This window comes from Coregonus lavaretus, assembly GCF_964263955.1.
Source record: "Coregonus lavaretus genome assembly, chromosome: 8".
Classification (NCBI taxonomy): Eukaryota; Metazoa; Chordata; class Actinopteri; order Salmoniformes; family Salmonidae; genus Coregonus; species Coregonus lavaretus.
In genome coordinates this window covers 6,736,392-6,760,467 of record NC_139995.1, presented here as the reverse complement: position 1 = coordinate 6,760,467, position 24,076 = coordinate 6,736,392, and the positions used below count along the sequence as shown (strand labels likewise).

Genomic DNA, 24,076 nt, shown 5'->3' with positions numbered 1-24,076 from the left:
TATTTCGCAACAAAGCCTCCTTCACTCATGCTGCCAAACATGCCCTCGTAAAACTGACTATCCTACCGATCCTTGACTTCGGCGATGTCATTTACAAAATAGCCTCCAACACTCTACTCAGCAAATTGGATGTAGTCTATCACAGTGCCATCCGTTTTGTCTCCAAAGCCCCATATAATACCCACCACTGTGACCTGTACGCTCTTGTTGGCTGGTCCTCACTACATATTCGTCGCCAAACCCACTGGCTCCAGGCCATCTATAAATCACTGCTAGGCAAATCCCCGCCTTATCTTAGCTCATTGGTCACCATAGCAACACCCACCCGTAGTCTGCGCTCCAGCGGGTATATCTCACTGGTCATCCCCAAAGCCAACACCTCCTTTGGCCGCAATTCCTTCCAGTTCTCTGCTGCCAATGACTGGAACAAATTGCAAAAATCTCTGAAGCTGGAGACACTTATCTCCCTCACTAACTTTAAGCATCAGTTGTCAGAGCACCTTACCGATCACTGCACCTGTACACAGCCCATCTGAAATTAGCCCGCCCAACTACCTCATCCCTATATTGTTATTTATTTTGCTAATTTGTACCCCAGTATCTCTATTTGCACATCATCTCTTGCACATCTATCATTCCAGTGTTAATACTAATTGTAATTATTTTGCACTATAGCCTATTTTATTGCCTTACCTCCATAACTTGCTAAATTTGCACACACTGTATATTATATGTATTTCTGTTGTATTTTTGACTTTGTTTTGTTTTACCCCATATGTAACTCTCTGTTGTTGTTTTTATCGCACTGCTTTGCTTTATCTTGGCCAGGTCGCAGTTGTAAATGAGAACTTGTTCTCAACTGGTTTACCTGGTTAAATAAAGGTGAAATAAAAATAAAAATACAATAAAATACACTGATTGACAGTACACTGTTAACAAGCACATCTAACATGTACTGTTCTTTCTCTGAAGCTCGGTTTATTAGCAGTGTTCAAAGTACAACAGTCAGATGTAACCTACTGTATACACTCCGTTTCCTTCCTGTCTCTTCTGCTCTGCTGCTGCTGCACTAGTCTATAGGGGACCCTCTGTAGTCCGAATTAGCTTGTGTTTGAACCCATTAAAACACTCTTTCTCTCACTCGCCCTCTCCCCCATCTCGCTCTGTATTGCTCTCTCTGTGTTGCTCTCTTTCTCCCTCTCTGCTCTCGCTTTCTCTCTCTCTCGCTCTCTCTCCTGCTTCTCATAGCCTGATGTGGGAGCTCCACTGTGGCCTTATTTCCTAGCTAGGGTGCCTCTCTCTCAAGTCGGTCACTGTCAGCATACTGCTACACTCTGTAACACTCAGTTATCTTAATGGTTTCAATTGCTGCCTATTACCAAACATAATGCAGCTAATTGGACTGAGTTTCATAATCCAGAACATTATTCAAGGAAACTATTAAACTATTCAATATGTTTGACTCAGAGAGGCTTATTTCTCACTAGGTTTCCACTTGGTTCATGACTTGAGTTCAGCAGTACAGCTGGAAAGATGATTCTACATTCTAAGATTCTAAATGGTTCTAAAATGGAGGTTAAGATTAAATATGCACAGTGGTGTAAAGTACTTAAGTAAAAATACTTTAAAGGACTACTTAAGTTGTTTTTTGGGTTATCTGTACTTTACTTTACTATTTATATTTTTACTTTTACTCCACTACAATCCTAAAGAAAATAATGTACTTTTTACTCCATACATTTTCCCTGGTACCCAAAAGTACTCGTTACATTTCGAATGCTTAGCAGGACAGGAAAATGGTTCAATTCACGCACATATTAAGATAACATCCCTGGTCATCCCTACTGCCTATGATCTGGCGGACTCACTAAACACAAATTATTAATTTGTAAATGATGTCTGAATTTTGGTGTGTGCCCCTGGCTATCCGTAAATTCAAATAACATGAAAATCGTGCCGTCTGGTTTGCTTAATATAAGGAATGTGAAATGATTTATACTTTGACTTTTGATACTTAAGTATATTTTAAAACTAAATACTTTTAGACTTTTACTCGTAGCATTTTACTGGGTAACTTTCACTTTTACTTGAGTCCTTTTCTATTAAGGTATCTTTACTTTTACTCAAGTATGACAGTTGGCTACTTTTTCCACCACTGAATATGCAGTTACTGTCAATATTACCGAGCTTCTCATGAATATGAAACAGAAGTGTAAAGATCTTTTCAGTCTTTTATCTCCTGATCTGATATAGGGGCTAATGTGGGAGTCTGGAGATTGCATCACTTTAGAATAATCTCTATTGGAAAGACTGTTTAGCCTAAAGCTTTTCTGAAAGGGATGTGGTCTAAATGTGATGAATGTTATTTTTGTCTCGCATGGGTTACAACCAACTTAAACACCAGCACAGAACAGGTGAAAAGTGTGTGCACTTACTTACTGAGCAAAACATCATTTACAGCATCAATTTCTTAGCTTTTACATGCCACATGAATGACTATGGTGGTGACAGGTTTCCGGGACAATTCCTCACACCACCACATGGAACAGGTAGGACAGGCTCCTGTAGCTTTCCCCTGTGAATACACAGCAATACACTCATTAGCTACAGAACTATACAATCCAAGAATCAAGATTTAACATTGTCATATGTTATAATAAAAAAAAACATTGTTTGACGATACCTAGCTAGCTAGCCAAGTGTGTTGTACTTGTATATTATGCCTACTTTGGCATAGCTAACGTTAGCAAAGTTAGCTACACCATGGTTAGCTAGCTATCTATGTTATTTTTTTAAAGAATAATGGGCAAATGTGGCACAATCCAGGTGTGGAAAGCTCTTAGAGACTTAACCAGAACGACTCACAGCTGTAATCACTGCCAAAGGTGCTTCTACAAAGTATTGACTCGTGTGTGGATACTTATGTAAATAAGATATTTATGTTTTTCATTGTCGATAAATTGGCAAAAATGTACCGAACGGTTGCTGGATCGAATCCCCGAGCCGACAAGGTAGAAATCTGTTGTTCTGCCCCTGAGCAAGGCAATTAACCCCAAACAACAACTGCTCCCCGGCCGCCGATGACGTGGATGTTGATTAAGGCAGCCCCTCGCACCTCTGATTCAGATAGTAAGAAAGTGACGCAACTGCCAGTTACTGGTCTGAGGTATTTTTATTTATAGTGCAGGCGCAGAACCGTCTACATCAGTGGTTCCCAACTCCAGTCTGTAGTACTCCCAACGGTACACATGAGTTCTCTGCTTAGAAGTGCGTTATGTGATGACCTACGAAGCGTCGGCCGGTGCTCTGTTCAGAGGTGGTAAGTACTCTTGGCTCGCAAATGTTAGACAATCCTATGTGTGTGTCCGAGGCTTTATATACTCTTCTCCCTGTGGTGGTGTGGTTTTTTGAAAACCAGAACAAGATTAACCTTACACACCTACAGTCCTTTGAAAATTAAACCCCTCCTACCTTCAGAGTAGGACTAATGCAGTGTGGACTAAGAGATTGCACCAATTGATGGTAAATAAGCCCTATTGGAGAGAGAAGGGTTCCGTCCCAAATGACATCCTATGCACTACTTTTGACCAGGGCCCTATTGGAGAGACATCGAGCTTAGTCACTTGTCTCAGGTTACTGCATTTTCTGCTTGGTTTCCCTAATGTGGTGATTAGTGTATATACAATTAAAGTCTGTTAATAGCTGCTCATATGGGGTTAATTATATCAGTGTTATGCTAATTATACCAACCAACGTCCTACTAAAACCAATGACACACATACACACAATGTCATATCACATACTGTTGCAGGCTTATTCACAAAGTGAGGTCCATACAGAAATGGTTGAGAGAGAGAGAGAGAGAGAGAGAGAGAGAGAGAGAGAGAGAGAACTTTAATGTCCACTTGGTTCTGTATGCTCTCCCTACAAACACAGCGGTTAGTTTAGATAACAGGAAGGGTGTGTCAGACTTCCTTCTGTGTTTGTTTTATCGCTTTGGAAGCATCTAGCCCCTCCCCCTCTTCCCTCCATCGGAATGTAGCGACACCCAGGAAGACATTTTGGACATTCCATACAATAATTACCATTGCAACCCCCAATCAGAGATTCCTTTATATGAGAACTGTAGAAAGTCCCTGTGTCTTCTCTCCCCCATAAGTGTGTGTGTGTGTGTTTCCGCTGTTTTCACTGACAGAGACAGTGTGGTCTGCTCTGCTCTCCCATGGGCTGACGGGTGTGGAACATTTGCACCAACAGATAGGAATCAGTTTGATTCATCACCTCCAACTCTCCTCTTTAATCTATCGCTCTCTCTACCTCCTGTTATTTTTTCAGCCTTCTAACTTTCCCTCCCTGTCAAATATAGAGCTTTTATTAGTTTAAGTATGCACTTTCATTTCTAGAAATGAAAAACTAGAACCGTAGAGTGAGGATCCTATCTCGAGATACAGTAGTTGTGTAGTGTCGTCTTGTATCGCATTGTGTCGTTTTGTTTGTTTGTTTTGTTTGTTTGTGTGGGTGTACAGTAAGTGCACATTAAATAGGTTGAGACAAAGCTAAGAACAGCAAGGCAGTGATTCATACCCTCATCGTTAACACATAATTTATGTCCGATTCAGACTGAATGGATAAGAAGCTATAATTAAGTAATAAGGCCTGAGGGGGTGTGGAATATTGGCCAATAGGGCCCCACAGTGGATGCGTCATAATACCCATAAAACATAGCAGTCAAACACGGAAATGGTTCCATACGTTTTTTCACCATTCATTTTTCCCATAGGAATTTTGGTCTAGCGTGATGTTTTGATAAATTTGTAAATCTCTCTCGGACAAAGTGACTTTTATCAGGGGACTTTTATCAGATTCTAAAATGCTAATTAGCATCAAAGTAGACATCATGCAAGACTACAAATCCCTACAAGCTCGCACGTCATCTCTAGCTGACACCTTTGCTTACAGCTAGCTAGCTACTAGCTACCTTGATCGAAAATGAAAGATATATTGACCATTTTAATTTACTGTTCCATATTTTATTTAACTAATATTTGTTGGCTTATTTATGCATTTGGTCTTGTGTCTTGTACAGAATACTATCCTTGTTGCAGTCAGGTATTTACAATCTGCCGTGAATACTAGACTAGTTATTATTTATTTATTTTTGCTAGTTAGCTCCATATTAGCAACAGCCTTATTTTACCACATACTCTTCTCCTTCAGCTGGTCGAGGTCTATATTTAATCCCTTAAAATGTCTTCCAACAATATGAACATGGTGTCAGAATGCACTGCTGTATTAAAGCAATTCAGAACTAACTTGTTGACATGTTCTGTTGCAGATTCAAAGCCAGATTAACTAATTGCAGAATGTATCCATAATCATGAATGAATAAGCATAAGGTAGGTTTAATATAAAATGCTAGGTCAACTCCAGCAGAATGAGAAACACACTTAACAGACTCAAAACAAGGAAGACATGCCTAAACGCAGCTATATCAACACCCAGGTCCATGCAGCACATTTACCACAGCATTCAGTTTGAACCCCAGAATAAGCAGGAGGACAGAATTACACAGGTGAAGAAAAGGTAGCAAAAACAGTACACCACTACACTTTTAAGGCACTTACAAACAGGCCGCGGTAAGCGGCGAAGGTCTCATAGACTTCAATGGGAGTAGGGTGGCGGGTGGCAAAATGCAAGCAGTTTTGCAGGTGGCGTGGTTCGTGGTGCTCGCTTTGGCTCGAGGCGCCAACATATTCAATTAAGTCTTGAGCGGCTGCCGTGCATGGTTGACCAATGAGCAGAGTGCATCTTGTCAACCAATTAAACAATGTTTTAATGACAACATTTGAGCTGACAGCAACCGGGTCCACTGGTCTCTACACATGGTAGGCGGATTTTCTCGTGGTTCAATTGCCGTTTATCACAGCCCGTGGGTAAGGGCTTTTAAACGTGTTACTGAGTCTAGATGTTATCAAATCAGGAAAAGAACAAGTGACTGAAGCAGCATATGGAAAATGGGTGAAGGTAGGGTATGTTTATTGAGATAAGATGGCGTTCCAAAGTGTCCGAAGTTGAGGGACCATGAGTCATAAAAGGCATAGTGTGGAATAAGGGGTAGCTAGAGGGATGGTTGGCCATGGAATAAACATAAAATGGGGTGCTGGGGGGCTTCTGCACCCCTTTTTTAGGTCGTTCTCACAAATATCCGGCCCATGTCCAGTCATACTCGGAGTCTCAGTGTGTGTCCCTCGACGTCATTCCGTCTGTTGCAGCATTCAAATTGTAGTCATCTTGTGTCAACTTCAGCTTTGAGGACAGCATTTTGTTGACAACACGGTGGTTTACACTATGTCTACTGTGTGTGGATGATGGAAGAATCCTGAACGACGACACGGATAATATGTGACTGTGTTTTCCATGCATCGGCATGACAGAACAGCTACGTCTGGTAAGACAGGGGTGGGTGTGTGTGTCTATTTGTCAATAACAGCTGGTGCTGTATTTCCTACCACAATCCGATGCTGGCCATAAGCAAACAAGAAAATACTCATCCACAAGTGGCGCACCTAGTGGCCGGGGACTTTAATGCAGGCAACCAGAGGAAGAAAAAACTAGACCACCATTATTACATTTATAATTTAGTCATTTAGCAGACGCTCTGCACGCAGAGATGCATACAAAGCTCTCCCTCGCCCTCCATTTGGCAAATCTGACCATAATTCTATCCTCCTGATTCCTACTTACAAGCAAAAACTAAAGCAGGAAGTACCAGTGACTCGCTCAAATACGGAAGTGGTCAGATGACGCAGATGCTACGCTACAGGATTGTTTTGCTAGCACAGACTGGAATATATTCCGGTATTCATCCAATGACATTGAGGAGTATACCACCTTAGTCAACGGCTTCATCAATAAGTGCATCGACGACATCGTCCCCAAAGTGACCGTTCGTACATATCCCAACCAGAAGCAAAAGGGAAACACAGCCGCGAGCTGCCCAGTGACGCTTCGAGGAAAGCAACACTGTAGCATGCATGAAAGCACTAGCTGTTCCGGATGACTGTGTGATCACGCTCTCCGTAGCCGATGTGAGCAAGACCTTTAAACAGGTCAACATTCACAAGGCCGCGGGACCAGACAGATTACCAGGACGTGTATTCAGAGCATGCATGAACCAGCTGGCAAGTGTCTTCACTGACATTTTCAACCTCTCCTTGACCGAGTCTGTAATACATACATGTTCCAAGCAGACCACCATAGTCCCTGTGCCCAAGAAAGCTAAGGTAACCTGCCTAAATGACTACCGCCCCGTAACACGTCGGTTGCCATGAAGTGCTTTGAAAGGCTGGTCATGACTCACATCAACACCATCATCCCGGAAACCCTAGACCCACTCCAATTCTCATACCGCCCCAACAGATCCACAGAAGACGCAATCTCAACCGCACTCCACACTGCCCTTTCCCACCTGGACAAAAGGAACACCTATGTGAGAATGCTCTTCATTGACTACAGCTCAGCGTTCAACACCATAGTGCCCACGAAGCTCATCACTAAGCTAAGGACCCTGGGACTAAACACCTCCCTCTGCAACTGGATCCTGGACTTACTGGCGGGCCGCCCCCAGGTGGTAAGGGTTTAGCAACAACACATCTGCCACGCTGATCCTCAACACTGTGGCCCCTCAGGGGTGTGTCCTTAGTCCCCTCCTGTACTCCCTGTTCACCCACGACTACGTGGCCTAGTACGACTCCAACACCATCATTAAGTTTGCTGACAACATAACGATGGTAGGCCTGATCACCGACAACGATGAGACAGCCTATAGGGAGGAGGTCAGAGACCTGGCAGTGTGGTGCCAGCACAACAACCTCTCCCTCAATGTGAGCAAGACAAAGGAGATGATCGTGGACTACAGGAAAAGGTGGGCCGAACAGGCCCCTATTAACATCGACAGGGCTATAGTGGAGCGGGTCGAGAGTTTCAAGTTCCTTGGTGTCCACATCACCAACAATCTATCATGGTCTAAGCACACCAAGACAGTCGTGAAGAGGGCACGACAACACCTTTTCCCGTCAGGAGACTGAAAAGATTTGGCATGGGTCCCAAGATCCTCAAAAAGTTATACAGCTGCACCATCGAGAGCATCCTGGCCGGTTGCATCACCGCCTGGTATGGCAACTGCTCGGCATTCGACCGTAAGGCGCTAGAGAGGGTAGTGCGTACGGCCCAGTACATCACTGGGGCCAAGCTTCCTGCCATCCAGGACCTCTATACTAGGCCGTCTCAGAGGAAGGCCCAAAAAATTGTCAGACTCCAGTCACCCAAGTCATAGACTGTTCTCTCTGCTACCGCACAGCAAGCGGTACCGGAGCACCAAGTCTAGGTCCAAAAGACTCCTTAACAGCTTCTACCCCCAAGCCATAAGACTGCTGAACAATTAATCAAATGGCCACCAGGACTATTTGCATTGACACCCCCCTCCCTTTGTTTTTACACTGCTGCTACTCACTGTTAATTATCTATGCATAGTCGCTTTACCCCTACCTCCATGTACAAATTACCTCGACTAACCTGTACACACGCATATTGACTCGGTACCGGTACCCTCTATATAGCCTTGTTATTGTTATTTTGTGTTACTTTTTTATTTATTTTTTACTTTTGTTTATTTAGTAAATATTTACTTAGCTCTATTTCTTGAACTGCATTGTTGGTTAAGGGCTTGTAAGTAAGCATTTCACGGTAAGGTCTACAGCTGTTGTATTCGGAACAAAATTGTATTAGATTTATTTTATTTTATTTATTACAGACAGAAATACTCTTCAGTTTCATCAGCTGTCCGGGTGGCTGGTCTCAGACAATCCCGCAGGTGAAGAAGCCGAGGTCCTGGGCTGGCATGGTCTGTGGTTGTGAGGCCGGTCGGTTGGACGTATACTGCCAAGTTATCTAAAACAACGTTTTTATGGCTTATGGCAGAGGAATCAACATTAAATTCTCTGGCAACAGCTTCTGCAGTCAGCATGCCAATTGTACGCTCCCTCAAAACTTGAGACATCTGTGGCATTGTGTTGTGTGACAAACTGCACATTTTAGAGTGGCCTTTTATTGTCCCCAGCACAAGGTGCACCTGTGTAATGATCACGCTGTTTAATCAGCTTCTTGATATGCCACACCTGTCAGGTGGATGGATTTTGGTCAAAGGAGAAATGTAAACAGATTTGTGCACACAATTTGAGATAAATAAGCTTTTTGTCGTGGTCAAAAGTTTTGAGAATGACACAAATACAAATTTTTCACAAAGTCTGCTGCCTCAGTTTTGAGGATGGCAATTTGCATATACTCCAGAATGTCATGAAGAATGATCAGATGATTTGCAATTAATTGCAAAGTCCGTCTTTGCCATGAAAATGAACTTATTCCCCAAAAAACATTTCCACTGCATTTCAGCCCTGCCGCAAAAGGACCAGCTGCCATCATGTCAGTGATTCTCTCGTTAACATAGGTGAGAATGTTGATGAGGACAAGGCTGGAGATCACTCTGTCATGCTGATTGAGTTAGAATAACAGACTGGAAGCTTTAAAAGGAGGGTGGTGCTTTAAATCATTGTTCTTCCTCTGTTAACCATGGTTACCTGCAAGGAAACAAGTGCCGTCATCATTGCTTTGTTCAAAAAAGTGGATGTCAGAGCAAAAACCAAGCCATGAGGTCGAAGGAATTGTCCGTAGAGCTCCAAGACAGGATTGTGTAGAGGCACAGATCTGAGGAAGTGTAACAAAAAATGTCTACAGCATTGAAGATCCCCAAGAACACAGTGGCCTCCATCATTCCTAAATGGAAGATGTTTGGAACCACCAAGACTTCCTAGAGCTGGCCAGGGAGGTGACCAAGAACCTGTTGGTCACTCTGACAGAGCTCTAGAGTTCCTCTGTGGAGATTGGAGAACCTTCCAGAAGGACAACTGTCTCTGCAGCACTCCACCAATCAGGCCTTTATGGTAGAGTAGCCAGACGGAAGCCACTCCTCAGTAAAAGGCACATGACAGCCCGCTTGGAGTTTGCCAAAAGGCACCTAAAGACTCTCAGACCGTGAGAAACAAGATTCTCTGGTCTGATGAAACCAAGATTGAACTCTTTGGCCTGAATGCCAAGAGTCATCTCTGGAGGAAACCTGGCACCATCCCTATGGTGAAGCATGGTGGTGGCAGCATCATGCTGTGAGGATGTTTTTCAGGGGCAAAGTACAGGATTGAGGCAAAGATTAATGGAGCAAAGTACACCATTCCATCTAGTTTGGGCTTAGTGGGACTATCATTTTTGTTTCAACAGGACAATGACCCAACACACCTCCTGGCTGTGTAAGGGCTATTTAACCAAGAAGGAGAGTGATTGAGTGCTGCATCAGATGACCTGGCCTCCACAATCCCCCGACCTCAACCCAATTGAGATGATTTGGGATGAGTCGGAACACAGAGTGAAGGAAAAGCAGGCAACAAGTGCTCAGCATATGTGGGATCTCCTTCAAGACTGTTGGAAAAGCATTCCAGGTGAAGCTGGTTGAGGGAATGCCAAGAGTGTGCAAAGCTGTCATCAAGACAAAGGGTGGCTATTTGACGAATCTCAAATATAAAATATACTTTTTTGGTTACTACATGATTCCATATGTGTTATTTCATAGTTTGATGTCTTCACTATTATTCAACAATGTAGACAATAGTAAAAATAAAGAAAAACCCTGGAATGAGTAGGTGTGTCTAAACATTTGACTGGTACAGTATATATACAGTATTTACAAATCGAAACTTGGAGTCAAAGTAATGTTGTGATATATAACTCTATTGATTTCTTCCCCCATCACTATTGCCTACTAGCTATACTAATGATCTGCTGTCCAGATGGTAACAGTAAACAGATCAATGTCTTCCCGCAGTAATGCAAGCACACTGACTCGAGAGAGGATGCTAATCAGTTAATCTCTGAAACCTCTCAGAAGCCAGACCGAAATATTACAGCTAGCTAGGGTAGCTACAAGTCAAGTAGTACTTGAAGTAGGCTACCCACCCCTGACCAACAGACACAAACAAACATTATGAAGAATGCCTAGCTTTACCATCTAAGTTAGCTAGCTAGTTAACTAGCGACCTAGACTATTGGTTTATAAAAGCCAAAGAAAGAAACTTGTTTTTATGAGTTTCTAATGCATTTAAATGGCTAGACAAATAGACGGCTAATGTAGCCATCTGGCCAGGCTAATGTTGCTAACTAGCTAACCATGAGCTATCTCTCTGCATAACATGTATAGTGTACATTTAAAACTTGCCCAATACACTTTACAGAATTGTCAATTCAACAAATGTTGCTAATTTATTCATTACTAAATTTAGCCAACATTGGATGATTAATCCAGAGATTCTTGCCTTTTCCTTGATTCGCCAGTCTGGTGAGTGACGTGAAGCTTGAGACAGGCATTTGTAGTTCTGTATGATAGCCACATTAACAGATAATTAGCATTTAATTCTCGGGTGGTAAATACAGTAAAATATATTGGTTAAAATCACCTTGTCCGAGAGAGGTTTACACGGTTTTCAAAACGTCACGCCAGGGTAAGTCTACACAAAACACAGCCATTATTTTAAGTGTTTCTAAAATCCCCTATTGGAAAAATGTACGTGTTTGACCGCTAGGTTTTATGGTTATTATGACTCATGCTGTGGTACTCTATGTACCACAGCTATGGGCTGTTCTTATGCACGACGCAAAGCAGAGTGCCTGGTGACAGCTTTTAACTGTGGTATATTGGCCATATACCACAAACCCCCAAGGTGCCTTATTGCTATTATAAACTGGTTATCAACATAAATAGAACCGTAAACAACTAGTTTTGCATCATACCCGTGGTTTATTGTCTGTTATAAACATGGCTGAAATGCTGTTTCAGCCAATCAGCGTCCAGGACCCAAACCATTAACCGGTTTAAAATCAAGCATAAACTATCCTAAAACGTTGTTTGCATCCGACAGACAATCAGATGGACCCAGAGGGTAAATCAAAGACTATGTTCTGTTCTTCTAGCCTGGTCTTAATGGACACTCTCCCTAGACATCCCTTCTTCCATTTTGAAATATGTTTTCTATTCTTCAGTTCATAGACAATTTTAGCTGTTTGTCCAGCAGAATTATTTTTTGTTTTGAAAATGTTGCTGTAAGGTTGTGAAATGAGACAGCTTGACAATGAGACCGGCAGATACTATTAGGCAGGTGTCACTGCGATTTAGATGTAAACGTTTGAACACGTCAAAAAGACAGGGCAACCACTGATGGGCTTTGGCTGACTGCAGGCAGGAATGTCCACTAAAATACTTATTTAAACACACTTACTAGAGGTCTTCACGGGTTCCCACCTGGAACCGATATATATTTTTTTAAATATAGAGACCCGTTCCGAACGTACCCGTGGACAACTAGACCCGTTCCGTATAGACGTGGTTGGATCTAGTCCCGGTCCAATCCGAGTGAGGGAAGCAGCAGAAAATGATTTTTTAAAAGCTACTTTATTATCCGTAGCTGATAAAACACGAGAAGAGGGAGAGAGAGGTCCGGCTCTAGCAGACGGGGGAGGGGCCGTACTGTGAGCGAGTGACACTGGGAGGAGGGAGGGACTAGAGACAGCAACCAACCAAGCCGACTCGCGCTATAGTAGACTAATAACTGCCATAGCTAGGTTATTTATCATCAAATATGATTACGTAGTACCTGTCTTGACTGCATCAAACCAGGAGAATCTACTTAAGCTAGCTAGCTAGGCTAACTGAGGCTGCAGTGCATGCGCTTTCTCATCCTACAGTTACAAATAACAACTCCATTCAGAATATTAAGTAGCAGCCTACCTGTTGGCTCTTGGTCGTGTTGCCTATCCTTCTCCTTAAATTTTTACTTCCGTCATTTGAATTCCATCTTCCATTGATTAGATATTTGCCACACATGGAGGCACTATGACTGTAGCCTATTGCCGCTTTGATGACTTATGATTGGCCAACAACAAGCTACACGTGCCACGCTCCATTCTTGTGAAAAGCAAGAGCAGCAGCATCAATTAAAAAAAATCACTCTCTCTCTCTACTGCAACAGTCACGTACGGATCTGTACGGGCCCTTCTGTCAAGTCAGTTCAAATTACACATACCCGAGACCCGTGACAATCATATCAGATCTGACCCAGACCCGTGACATTATTTAGAATTCTGGATCAGGACCCGCTCGGCTCCCGGATTGGGTCTTGGGTATTTGGGTACAGGTGCATCCGTGAAGACCTCGAATAGCTGACAGCGTAGGAAAATAAAACATAATTTCTTGATTGCATTAAGTGGGGCAGATGGTTAATATGTTAATGGTATCTCTAATCAGTCAAGGGCGAATCTTAACTTCCACTGAAGTCAAATTTTCACTTAGTCATGCATTGATGTCAGTGGAAATGAAAATTCAGATTCACCGCTCAGTGATTACAGTAAAAACACTTTCTAGTCTGGGTGGCAAGACGCAGGGTGCTCCGCATGTTGTGTTGGAGATACAGCGGCTGTGAGAAGAGATTAGTATCTTTCTAATCAGTAGCTGAGCATGGGTACGGGAAGGTCAGAGGTAGTGTGTCAGTAACAGGAATCAGTGAGGATGGGGATGCTGAGGAGGGCAGCAATGCCCTGGAGGCCTTAGACAAAATCAGCTGACAAACTGGGAAGTGTAGGTTAGGTAGTGTGTATTGTAGGCCTACAGCGTACTGTACTGGGAGAGAGTCAAGCTGAGGTGAGAAACAGGGAGAGGTGTGTGTTTACGTATCGTGTGTGTGTGGAGCTGCTGGGGAGTTTTGGCAGTTTAAAAGACAGATACCCTGTGGGGAATTAGTAATGTGTGCGATAATTATCATCCCCAATCTCTCTCTTCTTGCTCTCTCTCTCTCTCTCGCTCTCTCTCTTTCTCTTTTTCTCTCTCTCTCTCTTTCTCTTTTTCTCTCTCTCTCTCTTTCTCTTTTCTCTCTCTCTCTTTCTCTCTCTCTCTCTTTTCTCTCTCTCTCTCTCTCTCTCTCTCTCTCTCTCTCTCTCTCTCTCTCTCTCTCTCTCTCTCTCTCTCTCTCTCTCTCTCTCTCTCTCTCTCTCTCTCTCTCTCTCTCTCTCTCTCTCTCTCTCTCTCTCTCTCTCTCTCTCTCTCTCTCTCTCTCTCTCTCTCTCTCTCTCTCTCTCTCTCTCTCTCTCTCTCTCTCTCTCTCTCTCTCTCCCCGAATCCCCCTCTCCCTCCGAACATCGCCCTTCACCCCCCAGCTCATCACAGCACCCACCCCAGAGTTATGCCCATTTCTGGGTCTGGTTTGTTTCCGTTATTAAAAAAGCAGATCAGGCAAAGCTGCCAAAACTGAGGATAATGATGTGAAAATTAACCCAGAAAGATCAGCCTGTCTGTCGGTCTGTCTGTCAACTATGTTGTTCAGCTCTCCTCACGCTGGTTATACAGTATATTCTGTACGGTGCATCAGATCCAGGGGCTTAAAGAACACACGTACGCCCACGCACACATGCACGTACACACACACACACACACACACACAGGAAGGGAACAATAATCATCCAAAAGAATCATCCAAAAGCCTTTACATCACCTGCTGTACTGGCCAACCAAAGTCACTATGGTGATAACATCCTGACCTTAATTTATGATTTTAATAACATTCACTTCTACTCAAATGAATTCTAGTAATATGATAATCTACAATTAATGGCTTCTGGGTAAATGTAAGGGGTAATCCAGCAGAAAGAGGGCTGGTGCTACTCTACCAGTATAGACATTTAGTACCCTTGTATGAAAGCCTGGTGTGGTCTGCACACATGGTTTGTTCTGAAAGCGTTGTAAGGTATTAAGAATGGTCTGTGTGATAACGTCTAATTCGAATCTGAAAGCATAGTATGGTATTGAGAATGGTCTATGTGATAATGTCTAATTTTATCTGGAAGTATAGTATGGTATTGAGAATGGTCTATGTGATAATGTCTACTTTTATCTGGAAGCATAGTATGGTATTGAGAATGGTCTATGTGATAACATCTAATTTGGTCTGAAAGCATAGTATGTATTGAGAATGGTCTATGTGATAACGTCTAATTTGGTCTGAATGTATAGTATGTATTGAGAATGGTCTATGTGATAACGTCTAATTTGGTCTGAATGTATAGTATGTGTTGAGAATGGTCTATGTGATAACGTCTAATTTGGTCTGAAAGCATAGTATATGTTGAGAATGGTCATGTGATAACGTCTAATTAATTTAGGGCACCACTTGTTCGTTATTAGTCAACAAGAAACTATAAAATAGTTACAATTATCACATGATATAATCTGAAGGCAGTTCAGTACTTTTAAGTGACAAGGCAATGCATTCTCGGAGAACAGTAGATACTTTATCTACTTTATCTAAAACAAAGAAGATGTATTAAGGGATAACCAGGGTTAAGCAATGAATGTACAGGATGGATGATTAATGAAAATGTTGGCAAAATGGTCAATGGAATCAAACTAAGAAAGGAAGGGAAAAGGTGTAGGATATTTCTATAGCATTTGATTAAACGGACAAAAGACAAGCAGATATTTGAAAGTCCTAAACGAACAGAGACAGGTACAGTATTTCTTGGAGACAGCCTAATAATAGAGTAACAGATTCAGATTTACATGCTCACAGTCAAATCAAGGAAAAGATGGGTGAGATCGAACTGGACACTTTTTTGTGCATTTAGTCTGCCTGCACTCAATGGTCTTCAGAGAACTCTCCATGCACGAAAGTCCAAATGTGATTCAGAAGTGTAGTATTCCCCAAGGCTGTGATTGGTTCAGGTGAGGGAAGGGTTCCGGGGGCTGAGTCCGCCCCCATTCATCACCTGCATTGTTCTGTGTGGCTTGCGCAGGGCATGAGTTAATAAATGTCCACATGACTGCAAGAATGCTTTGTACACTTTCATAAACTCTTTAAACCAGGGTTCTTCAATTCCGGTCCTGGAGGGCCGAAACACTTCTGTTTTTTATTTCTACCTGGTAGTTAATTGCACTCACCTAGTGTCCCAGGTCTGAATTAGCCCCTGATTAGAAGGAGAGGATGAAAAACAGAGGTGTTTCGGCCCTCCAGGACCGGAATTGAAGAACCCTGCTTTAAACATTTGAGTCAAGACGGTCCGACTCTACAGACACTAAACAGCACACTTTTCCGTGGAGAAATAAGGGGAATACCTGTTAATGGCAGAAAAACATCACAACACACATTCCAAAACTCTTAAGGCGTATGCATTCTTCCCTACCCAAACAGTTTGTGCATATATTATGCCGACAGTTTTTGTTCGTTTTGGACATTGGTGAGGTTTTTTTCGGCTGTTCGGGCTCACAAAATGTTTAATGGAGGCAAGCCGAATTTCAGAAGCCGAAGTCTATGCCCATTCGTCCGTGATTGGTCAACTGCAGGGGTGACGCGAGTTTCTGCTTCTTGTCGATTCAGTCTGAAACTGGATTCAACATGGCAAACGACAACTTCGAGCATCGATTGACAGAGGAGGTACAAAAGTACCTTCACCAGTACGATTCTAGCCATGCATTATATAAAGACCAGCATGTAAATGTCAATTCGTGGAGGGAGATTGCAGAGATGCTGGGGTCCGACCCAACCACTTGTTCAAAAAATGGGGCAGGGTTTCGACAAGTTCATCAAGGCAAAGAAAAGAAACAAGGGCAGCAGTGGAGATGCCGGTGGAAAGGCTACTCCAGAAATGTTGCTGCTGGCTTGTTCGGCACGTGGGAAGACTGACGTTTTGGAGTTCGGCTGTTTGGGCACACACATTTTTTTCTCAACGGTCAGCTGAAGTTCGGAAGCCGAAGTCTATTTCTCTTCGTCGGTGATTGGTCAACAGTAGGGATTCTTCAATAAAGTCTTTGTTGTCATTCAACTAGATACTCGTTTTGATGCAATTTCTTTCTTTGAAAAATAAGTCACCAAACATCTTAGTTAGATGTCAAATTAATGACAGATTTCTTGAGTTATCTTAGATTAATTCAGACTATTTTGAGGCGTCTCACAATAGTAGTCTGAAAATGGACAAACCGTACTATTGCAGCTTTTTTCTCGTTTTTCGAGCGAATGTCTTTTAAGGGGGTATGCGAGCATACTCGTTCGGTTCGGCTAGCCGAGTTTGGCTAGGCGCCAGACGAACTGAAGCATGCTGACGCCTTTATTACACACACATCTTAACACTTTAACCATGCCATTTTCAGTCCCTTTGTGCTCTTTGCTTGAGGAAATCTGAGTTTTTGAGGCACTTTGTGTACAGTCCATCGATTGGCTGACATCCAATATCCTTGGCTGAGCTGTAGTCATCATCACTGTTTGTCGGGACCCTGCTGGGTCTATTTCTCCTACTGGCTGGTTCAATCATGGGCTGAGTGTCCTGGGCATTGTCCTATACTGGAGGTTTGAAATGAGAAAACGGGGGGGAAGGACAACTCCTGCTGGGAACTTGCTGTGAGTGGCCCCCCTCTTCTTAGGTTCTCTGGCCAGTGAAGAGACGCCCATGTGTATTGTCATTGTTCTTGTTGTCTGGCGTGGTTGTGTTTTGTCAACGCTGTTCTACAATGGTTTGTTAATGTATTGTAATGTGTTGTCCTCTCTGTTTCTCTCTCGCTCTCTGTGTTCCAGTGCGCTACCTGCTGAAGAACAATGTCAGTCCAGACCTGTGCAACGAGGACGGACTCACTGCCCTACACCAGGTGAGTTTATGTTCCTCTGTCCCTGGTCTCTGACCATGATCAACCATATAAATAGTTAGACACAAAGTCCCTCAATCCACAGATTTTTCAGTGGCAGTAATACTGGAGGTCCAAACAGTTCTCCCCAGTCTCTGTCTGTCTCTCTCTAAAACCCAGGACACCAGGCTAGGGATGTCAATAACACACTTTTTTTTTTAACGGGTTAACCGGCACCATCAACTGGTTAAAAACCGCTTAAATGTCCCAAAACGTTATAGTATAAAATAAACATGGTTGAGAGATCAGTCTGTAGTGAATCTGCCTGGTGGTGTAATGTGTGATTGAGCTGGTGCCAGAAAACCAGCTTTGCCCTCCAGCCCTTCAGCTCAGAGTCAGTCTGCCTGCCTGCCTACTTGTCTTTCTGTATGTTCACAGCACCAGATAATCTGCACTCTTAGGATATAAAACTGTGTGTGTTCGGATTTTTCGTTATTTAGCCCTCCGAAAAGGCTCACCAGGAAGCACACAATGTCATGACTCGTGTTTTGTCCTTCATTTTATTTTAAATCAAATGACCACAGGTAATAAACCTGAAATACAACAAACAAATAATGACAATATATTATTCAAATATATAATGTAAATATATTATTCAAATAATATAATATAATAATAATGTAAATAATGAAAATCAAATAAGCCTGCAACACCATCAAAAATGTGGCAAATCTGGCTTAAACAACATTGACTACATCACCCAGAATGCCTAGCGCCAGAGGAGCATGCGCACAGTGACTCTGCCGTCACTGGTTGCTATGGACGCTGTGACAGGACATAGAACCCATGCCACCACATGCCTCGTCCAAAGGATTTACACACGCACAAACGCAACATAACGCGGCACTCCACCATGGATCAACGAACCAAACCACCGCTATCACCACCGCCACCAGAAACCAGCAGAGTGCTCCGAACAATCAGCACAACGCAAATGGCTGATAATGCTATACAGCATCTGGGTCGCTGAGCTACCGCACCCAGCGAGCTACAAGTTACTCTCGGCCAACTAACACCGACACAGTGAGGTAAACGTTCAGTGCTCAAACATATAAGTGACTTAAACATTAATGCTAGACTGTGAGTAGTTCGCAGTTACATACCAACGGGCTGTGTGCTCCTGATGATTGTCTGCGGTGAAATGATAACCAGCTGCCATAATTTAAGTCTCTAGTGAATCTGCGGATGCGCACATAACGTAACATACAGTGGGGGAAAAAAGTATTTAGTCAGCCACCAATTGTGCAAGTTCTCCCACTTAAAAAGATGAGAGAGGCCTGTAATTTTCATCATAGGTACACGTCAACTATGACACTCAAAATGAGAAAAAAAAATCCAGAAAATCACGTTGTAGGATTTTTTATGAATTTATTTGCAAATTATGGTGGAAAATAAGTATTTGGTCAATAACAAAAGTTTCTCAATACTTTCTTATATACCCTTTGTTGGCAATGACACAGGTCAAACGTTTTCTGTAAGTCTTCACAAGGTTTTCACACACTGTTGCTGGTATTTTGGCCCATTCCTCCATGCAGATCTCCTCTAGAGCAGTGATGTTTTGGGGCTGTCGCTGGGCAACACGGACTTTCAACTCCCTCCAAAGATTTTCTATGGGGTTGAGATCTGGAGACTGGCTAGGCCACTCCAGGACCTTGAAATGCTTCTTACGAAGCCACTCCATCATGCCCGGGCGGTGTGTTTGGGATCATTGTCATGCTGAAAGACCCAGCCACGTTTCATCTTCAATGCCCTTGCTGATGGAAGGAGGTTTTCATTCAAAATCTCACGATACATGGCCCCATTCATTCTTTCCTTTAGACGGATCAGTCGTACTGGTCCCTTTGCAGAAAAACAGCCCCAAAGCATGATGTTTCCACCCCCATGCTTCACAGTAGGTATAGTGTTCTTTGGATGCAACTCAGCATTCTTTGTCCTCCAAACACGACGAGTTGAGTTTTTACCAAAAAGTTCTATTTTGGTTTCATCTGACCATATGACATTCTCCCAATCCTCTTCTGGATCATCCAAATGCACTCTAGCAAACTTCAGACGGGCCTGGACATGTACTGGCTTAAGCAAGGGGACACGTCTGGCACTGCAGGATTTGAGTCCCTGGCGGCGTAGTGTGTTACTGATGGTAGGCTTTGTTACTTTGGTCCCAGCTCTCTGCAGGTCATTCACTAGGTCCCCCCGTGTGGTTCTGGGATTTTTGCTCACCGTTCTTGTGATCATTTTGACCCCACGGGGTGAGATCTTGCGTGGAGCCCCAGATCGAGGGAGATTATCAGTGGTCTTGTGTGTCTTCCATTTCCTAATAATTGCTCCCACAGTTGATTTCTTCAAACCAAGCTGCTTACCTATTGCAGATTCAGTCTTCCCAGCCTGGTGCAGGTCTACAATTGTGTTTCTGGTGTCCTTTGACAGCTCTTTGGTCTTGGCCATAGTGGAGTTTGGAGTGTGACTGTTTGAGGTTGTGGACAGGTGTCTTTTATACTGATAACAAGTTCAAACAGGTGCCATTAATACAGGTAACGAGTGGAGGACAGAGGAGCCTCTTAAAGAAGAAGTTACAGGTCTGTGAGAGCCAGAAATCTTGCTTGTTTGTAGGTGACCAAATACTTATTTTCCACCATCATTTGCAAATACATTCATAAAAAATCTACAATGTAATTTTCTGGAAAAAATATTATCCATTTGTCTGTCATAGTTGACGTGCACCTATGATGAAAATTACAGGCCTCTCTCATCTTTTTAAGTGGGAGAACTTGCACAATTGGTGGCTGACTAAATACTTTTTTCCCCCACTGTATCTGAGCATCTAAGAAACTTAAAGAAATCACTCGTTCCCCATTTAATTGAACACATCAGACCCATTTGCTTCTCTTTTATCTATTTATATATATATATATGTATTTATTTTTTTCTGAGTGAGCTAGAAGTCTCAACAGTGTGTGTTCTGAGCCTTCTCCCCAAAATAACAGCAACTAGCGTGTGTGTTATTAATGAGTTGTTCCAGGCCATGCTATTGTACCTGCAGTGTTGGGCTCCAACTGTGTGTGTGTGCCTTCCTGTGGGTTTGTCTGAGGTAGTGTTATTAATGAGTTGTTCCAGGCCATGCTATTATACCTGCAGTGTTGGGCTCCCACTGTGTGTGTGTGTGTCTTCCTGTGGGTTTGTCTGAGGTAGTGTTATTAATGAGTTGTTCCAGGCCATGCTATTATACCTGCAGTGTTGGGCTCCCACTGTGTGTGTGTGAGTGTCTTCCTGTGGGTTTGTCTGAGGTAGTGTTATTAATGAGTTGTTCCAGGCCATGCTATTATACCTGCAGTGTTGGGCTCCCACTGTGTGTGTGTGTGTCTTCCTGTGGGTTTGTCTGAGGTAGTGTTATTAATGAGTTGTTCCAGGCCATGCTATTATACCTGCAGTGTTGGGCTCCCACTGTGTGTGTGTGTGTGCCTTCCTGTGGGTTTGTCTGAGGTAGTGTTATTAATGAGTTGTTCCAGGCCATGCTATTATACCTGCAGTGTTGGGCTCCCACTGTGTGTGTGTGTGTGCCTTCCTGTGGGTTTGTCTGAGGTAGTGTTATTAATGAGTTGTTCCATGCCATGCTATTATACCTGCAGTGTTGGGCTCCCACTGTGTGTGTGTGTGTGCCTTCCTGTGGGTTTGTCTGAGGTAGTGTTATTAATGAGTTGTTCCAGGCCATGCTATTATACCTGCAGTGTTGGGCTCCCACTGTGTGTGTGTGTGTGTGCCTTCCTGTGGGTTTGTCTGAGGTATTGTTATTAATGAGTTGTTCCAGGCCATGCTATTATACCTGCAGTGTTGGGCTCCCACTGTGTGTGTGTGTGTGTGCCTTCCTGTGGGTTTGTCTGAGGTAGTGTTATTAATGAGTTGTTCCAGGCCATGCTATTATACCTGCAGTGTTGGGCTCCCACTGTGTGTGTGTGTGTGCCTTCCTGTGGGTTTGTCTGAGGTAGTGTTATTAATGAGTTGTTCCAGGCCATGCTATTGTACCTGCAGTGTTGGGCTCCCACTGTGTGTGTGTGTGTGTGCCTTCCTGTGGGTTTGTCTGAGGTAGTGTTATTAATGAGTTGTTCCAGGCCATGCTATTATACCTGCAGTGTTGGGCTCCCACTGTGTGTGTGTGTGTGTGCCTTCCTGTGGGTTTGTCTGAGGTAGTGTTATTAATGAGTTGTTCCAGGCCATGCTATTATACCTGCAGTGTTGGGCTCCCACTGTGTGTGTGTGTGTGTGTGCCTTCCTGTGGGTTTGTCTGAGGTAGTGTTATTAATGAGTTGTTCCAGGCCATGCTATTATACCTGCAGTGTTGGGCTCCCACTGTGTGTGTGTGTGTCTTCCTGTGGGTTTGTCTGAGGTAGTGTTATTAATGAGTTGTTCCAGGCCATGCTATTATACCTGCAGTGTTGGGCTCCCACTGTGTGTGTGTGTGTGTCTTCCTGTGGGTTTGTCTGAGGTAGTGTTATTAATGAGTTGTTCCAGGCCATGCTATTATACCTGCAGTGTTGGGCTCCCACTGTGTGTGTGTGTGTCTTCCTGTGGGTTTGTCTGAGGTAGTGTTATTAATGAGTTGTTCCAGGCCATGCTATTATACCTGCAGTGTTGGGCTCCCACTGTGTGTGTGTGTCTTCCTGTGGGTTTGTCTGAGGTAGTGTTATTAATGAGTTGTTCCAGGCCATGCTATTATACCTGCAGTGTTGGGCTCCCACTGTGTGTGTGTGTGTGCCTTCCTGTGGGTTTGTCTGAGGTAGTGTTATTAATGAGTTGTTCCAGGCCATGCTATTATACCTGCAGTGTTGGGCTCCCACTGTGTGTGTGTGTGTCTTCCTGTGGGTTTGTCTGAGGTAGTGTTATTAATGAGTTGTTCCAGGCCATGCTATTATACCTGCAGTGTTGGGCTCCCACTGTGTGTGTGTGTGTGTGTGTGCCTTCCTGTGGGTTTGTCTGAGGTAGTGTTATTAATGAGTTGTTCCAGGCCATGCTATTATACCTGCAGTGTTGGGCTCCCACTGTGTGTGTGTGTGTGTGTGTGTGCCTTCCTGTGGGTTTGTCTGAGGTAGTGTTATTAATGAGTTGTTCCAGGCCATGCTATTATACCTGCAGTGTTGGGCTCCCACTGTGTGTGTGTGTGTGTGTGTGTGCCTTCCTGTGGGTTTGTCTGAGGTAGTGTTATTAATGAGTTGTTCCAGGCCATGCTATTATACCTGCAGTGTTGGGCTCCCACTGTGTGTGTGTGTGTGCCTTCCTTTGGGTTTGTCTGAGGTAGTGTTATTAATGAGTTGTTCCAGGCCATGCTATTATACCTGCAGTGTTGGGCTCCCACTGTGTGTGTGTGTGTGTGTGCCTTCCTGTGGGTTTGTCTGAGGTAGTGTTATTAATGAGTTGTTCCAGGCCATGCTATTATACCTGCAGTGTTGGGCTCCCACTGTGTGTGTGTGTGTGTGTGTGTGCCTTCCTGTGGGTTTGTCTGAGGTAGTGTTATTAATGAGTTGTTCCAGGCCATGCTATGATACCTGCAGTGTGGTGTGCTCTCGTTATGACACGGGACATTAATCAATGCAGTCCGGCGCACACCTTGGCTCCGTCTCAATTCATGTTTCCTCAATTCTTCAAATCCCGTCTCCTCGCCTCTTCTCAAAACGAATTGGACCCTTAAGGCGTCAGCATGCTTCAGTTCAGCTATCGGCTAGCCGACTTCGAGCAAGTGTGCTCGCGTGCTCCCTAAAAAGACGTTCGCTTGAAAAACAAACAAAAAAAGTGCGAATGCGGCAATATTACCCCGGGACAGTAGAGGGTGATAAGCTTATAATAGCCATCTACGGTTCACAATGGTGGATATAGGGGCATACGGCCGAGAGAGCTATGGTGGAGTGTTTCAAGAGTTCTTTTGGGTCCAAACTGCTGCAGAAGACCCTTGATTTACCACCGCCAGCTGTCCTGCAAGGTACCACAACGCCAACTCCTCATGTTTTCCTTCAGCTTTCCCCCTACATGAGAACCTCATACGCCCTTATCCAGGTATGTTGATAATAGAACGTTGGAATCAGTTTCACTTTTCTATTTCTCATTTCCCTTGTTACTGCATACATGTATGCACCTCTTTATGATAAATCCCATTTAATCAAGCCTTTTGGAATATGGTTCCTGGAAAATTATATGGTGTTTTTGTTATATATATATATATATATATATATATATATATATATATATATATATATATATATATATATATATATA

At 43.3% G+C, this 24,076-nt stretch overlaps 1 protein-coding gene across 1 annotated transcript in view; it reads left to right on the top strand.

The window, feature by feature from the left end:
• The window catches only part of LOC311133563 (protein phosphatase 1 regulatory inhibitor subunit 16B-like), a gene marked incomplete at both ends in the record, with an annotated part of 86,568 nt that overhangs the window by 17,554 nt on the left and 44,938 nt on the right, over positions 1 to 24,076 (top strand). Inside the window, one exon of the mRNA XM_084167067.1 lies at positions 17,712 to 17,782. Within this exon, the coding sequence (XP_084023193.1) occupies positions 17,712 to 17,782 (71 nt within the window). The remainder of the gene's footprint in view (positions 1 to 17,711; positions 17,783 to 24,076) is intronic.